Source organism: Pleuronectes platessa, chromosome 22, assembly GCF_947347685.1.
Source record: "Pleuronectes platessa chromosome 22, fPlePla1.1, whole genome shotgun sequence".
NCBI classification, from domain to species: Eukaryota; Metazoa; Chordata; class Actinopteri; order Pleuronectiformes; family Pleuronectidae; genus Pleuronectes; species Pleuronectes platessa.
Window position 1 is genome coordinate 14,801,329 of NC_070647.1, and position 10,970 is coordinate 14,812,298.

At 42.1% G+C, this 10,970-nt stretch overlaps 1 protein-coding gene across 1 annotated transcript; it reads left to right on the forward strand.

Annotated features, from left to right (window-relative positions):
• Positions 1-3,015: 3,015 nt before the first annotated feature.
• Positions 3,016-10,484, forward strand: fam3c (FAM3 metabolism regulating signaling molecule C). Its single transcript, XM_053414878.1, has 10 exons — positions 3,016-3,170; positions 3,501-3,550; positions 4,255-4,359; positions 5,702-5,725; positions 6,062-6,191; positions 7,977-8,035; positions 8,581-8,631; positions 8,719-8,803; positions 8,907-9,033; positions 10,190-10,484. The coding sequence occupies exons 2-10, from the start codon at positions 3,535-3,537 to the stop codon at positions 10,277-10,279; spliced, it is 687 nt and encodes a 228-aa protein (XP_053270853.1). The 5' UTR covers positions 3,016-3,170; positions 3,501-3,534; the 3' UTR covers positions 10,280-10,484.
• Positions 10,485-10,970: the final 486 nt, after the last annotated feature.

A 10,970-nucleotide genomic window follows, 5' to 3' on the forward strand; every position in this document is an offset into this window, starting at 1 on the left:
TGTTTGTCTCAGTTTAAAATGTTTGCTTCAGAGCTTTGTGTCCAGGAGGTGGCGCTGGTGAAGCAGGAACCTGTCCCGTCTGTACAGGCGCGGCGCGTCCCATTGGGCAAGTCGGGCAGTTGCCCAGGGCCTCGGCCACCAGGGGGCCTCGTCGTATTTATGATTTTTTTCTTTATTTTTCAAATAAATCTCTCCTCATGTCCTCCTTCATTCAATATGAACCCAATAGCAAGACAGGCTTCATCGTACTTTCTTTTCAACTTGGTTTTTGAACACTGTGTCTTGTTTGTCACTGACCGGCTGCTTAACAGGAACGAGCTCTGATCTCACTCTGTGTCTCTGAGCGAATGTGAGAGGGCGGAGCCCCGGGGCCTGTGTGTGTGTGATGTCTGGGGACACACGCGCACACACTCGCCCGCACAACACTGTACAGCAGACCTGGGCATTGTACGGCCCCCGGGCCGCATCCGGCCCTTTGGCTGTCTGTGACCGGCCCGCGTGAGGTCAACGGAATATTAGGAATCACATGTAAATAAGTGAACATCATGCAGAGAATACAACAACATTTCTTTTATTTTGAAGGTGCCTTTTTTTAACATTTACCTGACGTACATCCTGAATGCCGCGAGCGGATGATGTGTTGGCGAACGGAGTTAAGAAGAGATGTGAGTTAGCTGTTAAAGTCCGCAAAAGTGTCAGCCCACGTTAAGAGAAGAAAGATAGAGTTTTTAACGAGACATGGACTGCTAAGTATTTATTTACTGAAGTCAATGGGAAAGCCGTGTGCTTAGTTTGTGGAGAAAAGATCGCTGTTTTTAAGGATTGCAATTTGAACCGCCACTACGAGACAAAGCACGGAGAGACTCTTACGGACGAAACGTAACGAGAAGGATCGAGGACATCGGTCATGAAAAACCTGGAAAAGTCATGGAATTGTTAAATGTTTATTTTCCAGTCCTGGAAAAGTGCTTGAAAAAAATCCCAAAAGTTTTGGAGAAGTCATGGAGATTTGTTATATTCATATTTTCATGCCGTTCATTTACGCTGAGTTTTAATTAATTCAAATGCTTTTAAAAGAAATACGCTCAAAATATAAGTAGGCATACTATCTCATACTAATGGAAATGTTCGGTGGGGAAGCAGGTGAGATAATGCACTACGCCAGGGAAGTGTAGATTTAACCATGCTTGGCTACAAATGGAAAAGTACATGCCATGTGTTACAACAGACGTCAATCAAACTATTGTCTCACTCATTTGTGTAATTCAAGGTTTACTTATATGCTTTGAAATTCTCATTGTTATCTTAAATACTAAATTTAGTCTCTTTTGCATGTGTATACTCTGAGATCTCACAAAATGTTTGGTCATGGAAAGTTGGTTTAAAGATATTGAAAGTCATGAAAAAGTCATGGAAATCCATGGGTTAAAAATGTGTATGAACCCTGTGTATTACATCAGGAGGTGTTGTGTAAGTCAGTGCTAAAAATGAATCATTACTGATGTTGTAACTAAATTAGTTAACTTTATCAGGGCAGGAGCTGAATCACAGACAGTTTGTTGCACTTTTGGAGGAGCATGAGACTGAACATGGGGACGTAGGCTACCACACAGCTGTCAGATGGCTCAGTCTGGACAAAGTGCTTAAAACAGTATGGGACCTGAGAGCAGAGATTCAAGAGTTTTGTGAAAAGAAAGGCAAGGACAGCCCAGAGCTTTCAGATGCAGACTGGACGGAAGATGAGGTAAATAGAGAGTTTAATTCTGTGTGGACAGATTAATTTGCTTTCACTGCCAACAATGCAACGATGCAGGTGTATGACAATTCACCATACATTGTCATACACCTGTATGCTTGATATGTGGCGAGGAATTAGCAAACAATAAGAAATGTCATGTTGAAAGACATTTCCAGAGCGAGCACACAGCATCTGCTGAAAAGTACCAAGCTGGAGATGAGCAAAAAAGTGTTCTGTGTTTCATTTAATTCAAAGTAGGCCTACACATGTATTATGTTCTCCTCTTCTTAAGAGTTTGGTGTTTTCCTTTTTTATAACAGGTTAAAATACCAGTTAAACAGTTTTTTTATTGTCGTTCTATAATTCAATAAATGCAACAACCTATAGTTTTTATATATATTGTATAATTATATATATAACTTTATAACCTGTGTTATCAAATATTTGTTTGGCTCCAGGCAGATTTAATTTGGGGGAAGAGGGGGCAAAATGGCTCTTTCGATAGTAAAGGTTGACTACCCCTGGGTTAGTATGACACAAACACTAACTCACTCACTCACATGTCTCCCTTTCTCACACACACTCACACAGACAAGTCTCCATTTCACACACACTTATTTAATCACTTTCTCTCTCTTTCTCTTTTTCTCTCTCTCTCATACACACGCACATAGTCAAAATAGATTTTTTTGGGGGGGGGGGGGGGGGCCTCAAAATTGTTCTTTGCCCAGGGCCTCCAATTAGCCAGAACCGCCCCTGCGTCTGTACAAAATGGAGCAGATAAGAAGAAAGAGCAGCAGGAAGTGGGCGAGACGGAAACAGCGATAGTTTAGAAAAACGATTAGTCAGTCGTAAAATTACAAAGACATAAATTACACGCTGTTTTACTAGATGACAAAATAGTACAAATAAATATATAAATGCTGACATGAATAATTATTTACAAATATATTTGATAAATGAAACCACAGCAAAACATGTCTTTAATAAATGTAATTTTTCATTCAAGTATTTGAATGCACTTTTTAACTATTAAATATTAACGTAAACAATGCTTGGAAGATATATCCTATATTATTTATTTTATTATTTTATATCTACGAAGATGTTACTATATACTTGTATTTGTGTAATAAATGTTATATCTTTATTTCAGCTATATTTCATTACATATTACTCTCACGTCAAACGATTTGAAAAGTAAACATTATTTCAAACGATCAAATGGATTCATGCCAAACCGGAAGCTACGTGGAGCATCCCCCTCTGATTGTCGGTCTCCTGCTTCCCGGTCAGAGCGGAGCATCACTCCCCCGCGGCTCCTCTCTGCAGCTGTCAGCAGTCGGTGTGGGACGGGACACGGTGCGCGCGAGGAGCCACTCGTGGAGCCGTGGTGACCGAGGCTATACAGCACTTGAGCTTCGATTCACAGGTAAGTCAAATGACGTTGTAAACACGCGGAAGTATAGCCCCCCCGCGGTTAGCGCGTCCGGGGGCTACGAGGAAGCCCTTTAAAAGTTAGCATCCAAGCTAACAGCCTGTCATCTCACTCCTGCTGGTTAGCTACGTGCGGTCGTTGCGACCCGGTCTCCTGCTGCTGCTGCGTCACATCGCAGAATCACTTTGTTGTTTTAAAGTTTAACTCTACTTACTCCAATGTTCGTGTTCGCCTCGCTACGTTGCGTCTTATTCCCGCTGCTAGCAGAAACAACGTCCCCGCTCAGCACAGACGCGGATCAACCGACTGTTTCCTCTCCCGCAGGTTGTCGTGAAGGTGTGCCTGGACACGAGTGAAGATGGTCCGGGCAGCAGGTGAGTGGGAACCCCCCGAACAACACAACACAACAAAACACCACACTTTCACTTCCTGTTCGGTGCTTTTCATTCAGGGCAAACCTAAGAGGGGGATGGTTCACCCCAAAATGAGAATTCACTCGTTATCGGCTCACTTCTATGTCGATGGATGGTGTGTGTGTGGGGGGGGGGGGGGTTTAGGAGTTTCAGGGGTAAAAACAGCATTGCAGCCAGCTGGGGATCGCTTCTTCAAACTTATTGAAGTGTCTGTAAGCACCAACATTCAAATTTGGCTGGAAACAAATTTGCATCGTGTTTTTAGCCTCACTCTCCTCTGTGATCCACGAGAGAACGGACCATATCACATTATTTACCCCTGAAACTCTCTGTGTGGACTCAGAATCCTCACCCACCCCTCCGTCCACACATCGGTGAGTAGATAACCAATGAACCTATTCAATTTTTGGGTGAACAATCCCTTTTAATTGAAGTTTTTTTTAAAACTTAGACAGGGAGTGGGTTTACTTCTCATGGAGTATTCAGCCCATTCATTCTAGTATATTTGTACACGGGCCAATCAGAGCCACCGCGTATCCAGGAAAGTGCGGTGGTGAGTGAGCATAGATATAAAAACCATAAAAAAATTAAATAGACGTTATAAAGATATGTGCAGTACGCACCTACAATCGGAAAAACTTGTTATTGCTGTCTTTGTTCTGCAGGTATTCTGAAGCTGGCAGCGCTCGTCTCTGCCTTCCTCTTCGCTGTCTTCCTCACTTTTCAGCTGCTGGAGCCGAACATGGACTTTGATCTGAGCAGCATAATGTGTAAGTTGCACTTATCGCTGATTGAAACTTACAGAAAATTGGAAGTGCTGATGTTCTCAATCGTGAATGAAACATGACTCTTCCTTATTGTTGTACTTTGGTGGGTATTTTTATCTATAAAAAAACATTAGACGTTCCTTTATTTTGCCACTATGTTTAACATAAGAAACATGTATAAGATGTTTACATTGCTCAGGAAAATGAGTATTCATCAGTCAAAGAAAGGGAAAGTTTGACCGAGTTAAGACCTGATATGAACATCTGTCCTGGGTGATCAGATCACAAGGGGGTCATCTCTCAGGACAGATGTGAAGGCTCCCAGGATGCACTGAGGTGTTCTGAGTGTGTGTGGTCACATTCTTTAAACTGAGTTAAGACAGTGCTCCACGCTAGAGCTGACGTCCTCTCACCTGCTGCAGTTTCTAACCGAACCCGTTTCACACAAATTTGTGTAATTGTGATCACTGCCACGATATCTACAGACTGACATCCTGGTTCATATTAATGCTGCATTGCTTCCGGGCATGTGTATATCGTCAGTGTAAATGGTTTTGGTAAATGGTTTTGTATTTATATAACGCTTTTCTAGTCTTGATGACCACTCAAAGCGCTTTACAGTACAGTTTTACATTCACCCATTCATACAGTGCATCTATTCGAAGCACTTTGTTATTCTATGGGGGGGGGGGGGGGGGCATTCAGGGTTCAGCATCTTGCCCAAGGGACACTTAGGCATGCAGATGGGTCAGACTGGGGATCGAACTGCCGACCTTCAGGTTGGAGGATGACCACTCTACCCCCTCAGCCACAGCCACAGCCGCCCCATATACACGTCGATAGAATCAGACTGGTTCAGCTTGTCTTTCCAAACAGAAATGACATGCCTGTGCTCTTTGTTATCTTAACCAAAGACCCAATTATATTATTTGCATTGAGAAGGAACGTCTCCCTCAGGGCTGCGTTCAAAGAAACATTTCTGAAAATCCTCTTACAGGTCCATTGTCTGAGATCCAGGTGAAAAGGATCTATTGGCAGCAAGTGAATGTTAAATAATCCGGGTGATGTTTTCACTTGTGTCCTCTTCACCCTAGAATGATCCCTTTATATCTAATTACTTTATATTTACATCAGGAGTGAGTCCTCTCTACAGAGACTGCCATGTTTTTTTTACTAAACATCTTTTGAGTTTTTTATATGACAACTGAAGGCTACCACTTGTTCTCTTTGTGTGGAAGGGGAGGCTCAGGGGAGGGGTATTCAAGGGCAACATGCAACTTCACCACTAGATGTCACTGAATTCAACCCACTGCACCTTTAAACATGTGTCATTTTTGCTTTGCAGTAAGAGCTCAGGGGAATGATCTTCGTAAGTACACTCAAATTATTATGAATATTTTCATACCTCTTTTTTTACACAGTAGCTGATCTCCTTTAATCAATGTTCCTCCTTTTGTTTTTGTATTTTGAAATATCTTAATGCTCATAAAGAGCACACACAGGTAAAGTCACTACACATTAGAAGATGTGTGTTTAGCTCTCGGCATTGAGGCGGAAAATAGATCTCTTTGTGTAGAGTCAAGCTGTGCCAGCATCCATTGTTCTGTGTTCTTAGCGTCCAGGCTCATAAGATCACCTGCCTACCTGTAACCTGATATTGTGCAACCGCTTACGTGATGTGTAAATGGGGGTTTTCTCTCCACAGCAACAAAGCCAGGTGTTGTCAAGCACAAGTGCGGCCTCTCCAAGCCGTGTCCACCCAAACACTTCGCCTTCAAGATGGCAAGCGGGGCGGCCAGCGTGGTCGGGCCCAAAATGTGCCTGGATGACAAAATGTGAGTGAAGTGAGATTTGAAACCTGCAGACAAACAAAAGACCTTTATCCCTTCTTTCCTTCTTACACTGTTTGGACTTGTGGCGACACAGGAATGGGGCAAGCCACAGTCATCTGCACAAACATGTTTGTACTGTCTTTTGAGGTGTGGGGATAATTAATTGAAGACTGACTGATGCTTAGTTCAACTCGAAAGCCTCAGAATCTAAACTCAGAAACTGTTTAGGTTCTTTTAAATGCATGAATGCCATATTAATTATTGGAGAGCGAATATTCGCTGTATTAACGCCAGAGATGGTTCTTTTCTCAGCTTTAGTCCTCGGCAGAAAGATTTATGATACCGCAGCTGCTCAACCACACAGAAGCTTTGTGACGGAGAAGTACCAACTGATGTGTTGAAAGAGAGTTCACAGACAATTAGTTGGCTATTTCAATAATTTACCAATCATGAATCAAGTCAAAATGTCAAATATTAACCGTCCACAGCTGAAAAAGTAAGATTTTACCATAAAAAACCCTCTGCACTACACCAACCAGGAAATAAAACATAAATTGATAATGACAGTAGCTGTTCTCATAGCTTTATGACACGTTTCAACTCTTCTCAGTGATCTCATCCGAAAGACATCTCATAATGATTCACAAAGGTGATGAAATGATTCACGCAAATTCTCAGAGCTGCTTTCCAATGAAACAAATCACCACTGTAATACTTTACCTTGAGTCCCTATGTCAGCACTTGAAAGCAGGAGGGAAATATTTATGTCACACTCTAATGTAGTTTTAACGCTGCTATTTCTAAGCTTTAAAATAATGTATCTGTATGACTCGTACAGACATATATTATCAAGTAAGTACTTATTAGGGATGAGCGAGTACAGCATTATCTGTATCTGTATCTGTATCTGTTAACCATATGAATTATCTGTATCCGTATCTGTACTCGGAATGGGCGGGGCCTAACCCAGAAGTGGGTTTGACTTAACCTGGGAGTGTGTGTATGAGTGAGTAAGAGAGAGACAGAGAGGGAGGGTGTGTGTGTGTGTGTGTAGCTTAATTTGTAATATTTTTTATATCACTACTACCTAGAATGTGTCAGACACTCAGTGCGTGAAGTAAAATAAAACTGGTTAGAGCCAACTGATGGTTTAAGAAAAAAGAAAAAAAACTCCAACTACCGGCAGAGAGAGAGAGGCCAGAGAGAGAGAGAGGCCAGAGAGAGAGAGAGGCCAGAGAGAGAGAGAGGCCAGAGAGAGAGAGGCCAGAGAGTAGTCAGACACTCAATCCGTGAAGTAAAAAAAAAAAACTGTTTAAAAAAAAAAAAAGTCGCTTTCTACCAGCACCACGTCTGAACGAACCCACGTTTAACAGAACTCTACTGGTTAATAAGTAAGTACAAACTGAAATAAAAACAAAATAAAAAACAAACTTCAAGCTGAAGAAACCCTAAACGTTAACGGAAAAGACCCGTGAACCTGAGTGACTGAGAGACAGAGAGCTGTTCTGTGAGTGAGTGAGCAGAGCGGTGTGTGAAGGGGAGGAGCGCTGTGACGCTGTGTGAGGATTTTCATTCAGTCCGAGCACAGATATTGACTCGTATTACTCGTGTAATACTCGTGCTCGGCAAAAGTGCTTTATCCGTACCGGATACTCGTTTCAGCCGAGTATCCGGCTCATCTCTAGTACTTATATCACAACTGTGTTTTACTATATTGTATTTCATTTTCTTTTTAGTATCAGTGACTTGAAATCTCTGCTCTTACTCGCCCTTTGCTCCTTGTTGCAGACTGATGAGCGCCGTGAAGAACAATGTGGGGAGAGGACTCAACGTCGCCCTCGTTGATGGTAACCTTATCAGTGCCACACCCTCACAGTCACTAAGCCACACAAACACAGCAGTGACTGGCAGTGATGTAATACTGCCGTCATAGCAGAGGTGCTACTGTACTATATGTTGAGCAGAGAGGTGATCCTATAATTAACAGCAGTGAGTCACTGACCAGACTTTGGACCCAATGTGTATGGGGATGCTCCTCATTAGGTTTTAAAGCTACAGCTGCTTTGCAAAATGTCCATGAATCTGGACGAATGTAAATACCTCAGAGATGTCATACGTGTAGGAAACGGGGTTTGAAGATGTCAACCTGGAAAGGCATGAGATTCAAGACTCTCAGCAATACGCCCAAAATATAAACACTCAATTTCCACAGCAGAATTTACACGTCATGTGCTGCTTACTGCATCCTCTGCTTAGATGTCAATCCTTGCCTGAATGTGCCGGACATTTTCCTTTTATTGTGAACCTGATATTCTCTGGAGTTCATGTCGGAAACTGCTCTTGTTTCATGAACATGAGATTCAAAGTCAAATGGAATATTCTTACTTCACAGCGAAAACGGGGGAGGGAGGCAAGACAGAGAGCTTCGATTTGTGGGCAGGAGGTGAGTAGATTTCGGGGAGTTTCCTTTTTTTTTTTTTCATTTAAAAACATAGTACATGTTGTGTTAACTGTGTGTAACCTTGTGTAGATGTGGCTCCCTTCATTAAATTCCTCAATGAAATTGAAGACGGGACAATCGTGATGATTGCTTCTTTTGATGACAGCTCAACAAAGTAAGAACCATTTAGGTTCACGTGATCAATTTTGAAATTGCTTAAGTCATCTCTTGGTATTGAGGAAGTGGCTGTGAAATATGTGTCTTCTTTTGTTGTGTAGACTTACTGTTGAAGCCAGGAAACTGTTAGCTGATCTGGGCAGCTCGGAAATTCATAACTTGGGATTCCGCGATAACTGGATCTTTGTAGGAGGGAAAGGCATCAAAACCAAGAGTCCGTTTGAACAGGTAACACCACCCACACAAACTAACTCAAATGATTCTCTGCAGACTGTCCTCTGCAAAGCCTCGAGTCTTCACCTTAATCCAGTTGTTCCTTGTAACAACAGTTTCTTTGTTTTCCTCTGACGTGACAGGAACAAGTCTTTCAGCCTCACATCAGATAACATTCTTAAGCTTGTCTATTTCAAAACTTTTTCAGGGGAACTAGAGGTCTGCCTCTTCGTCCCTTTTACGCTGCACTTCCTCGTTTTATGGCAACATTAAAAACAGGCTGAGCAGACAACAAAAACACAACACTCATTCTTTAAATGCATTGTTATTTCTGTAATTACTAATTATTGTTGATGTGAGCTCACAGGCTTCTTTTAAAGTCTCTTCAAGCCACACACCGTTAATGATTAATGAGTTTTAGTCGCTTAATACGTATATCCGGACCAATAATTAACTAGAGGGTGTCTCAGTAATGCACATACCTCCGCCAAGGCCCAACAGTCCCCTTATTAAACCACATTCATAACCACAAGATCTGGAATTAATCATTAATATCAGTCCCCTAAACATGTGTTTCATCAGGATCCATTAATTATTCTGAAAAAAACAAGGAAAATGTTGAAAAACACCTGCAGTGTTAAAAAAGACAGGAAATCATAACCTCCTTGGCAGAAGTGATAAATAAAGGTGGATGAGCCACAGCTCCAGATAAATCCATACAAATCATATCTGTTGCCCCCTGGTGGCTGGCTGCAGTATATGTCATAAACCCTGCCTCCTCCATTTCTCATGGACGGGACATTGACCAAACTAAAAGTCCAAGTTCACGTTCAATAAGTATTTGTTCAAGAAGGTAGAGTAGTTCTTATCACATTGATGTTTGTCCGAAGAGGTTTTAAGTAGGTGTTTGATGCCATAAAAAAATTAGGTGATTCAAAGCTTACACTGGCGTAATATGGCCGTAATATGGGGAGGAACTGGAGACTTGTCGTCCATCTTTAATTACAGTCTATTATCAGAACATTACAAGAGCCTCTCGTCTGTTGTGTGTCGACACACTAACTTTATTTGTGTGACCAGGACATCCTATCCGTTGATTATAAAGACAATGCAGGTTTATCTGGTGTTCAACAAAAACAAGGGTGTGTGTGTGTTGTGTTTCCCCCCTCAGCATTTGAAGAACAATGCGGAAACCAACAAATTTGAGGGCTGGCCCGAGGTGCTGGAGATGGAAGGCTGCGTACCACAGAGACAAGACTGAGGACCCGCCGCATTTACTGTTGCCCTCCGTCGGACACCCTCTCCGGACTTTGCTGTCCTCACCAGACTGAAAACTTTTATTCAGATTTACGCAGATTAACATTCCCTCCGGAAGAGCTGCCCTGAAACTTCAGTCTGTCCTGACCTCTGACCTTCTTGCCTTTCTCTTTTTGCTTGGAAACTGTAACATTAATGCCTTGGGGGGGGGGGGGGGGGGGGGGGGGGGGGGGGGGGGGGCGTGTGTGTAACTGCAGCAACTGCAGCGTTATTAAGTAGAGAGCACTGATTGGACAGACCTTTGATTATTTGCATTCAATCACACTCTGTATTTATAACGTCCATGCACCGATTGCATAGCATTGCACTGCTGTTAATCGTAACGGTTGTGATGAGCCCATTATTAGTTTATATATATTTGTTCTTTGTGTGGGAGCGGGGGTGTAGGGTTGAGTAAGGGAGGCGGCCTCTCGTTACGATATAATGATCAAATGCACCAATTACACTGTGAAATTTGTAAATATGTCTTTAGAGGAGGAACCAGATTTGACAGATCCTCATTTAACGAACATTGTAATAATAATATAATTTCTTTAAATAAATGATATTGTTAATAATATATGTGTGTTTTTGTTACAAGTGTTACAAAGAGATTCTTTTGATTTATTGTCCTCATTTGAGTGATTATCTGCTGC

Coding starts and splice junctions, on each gene's coding strand:
- fam3c (XM_053414878.1), top strand. Junction 4,360..5,701: donor TGATCTGAGCAGCATAATGT/GTAAGTTGCACT, acceptor TTTGCTTTGCAG/TAAGAGCTCAGGGGAATGAT. Junction 5,726..6,061: donor AGCTCAGGGGAATGATCTTC/GTAAGTACACTC, acceptor TTCTCTCCACAG/CAACAAAGCCAGGTGTTGTC.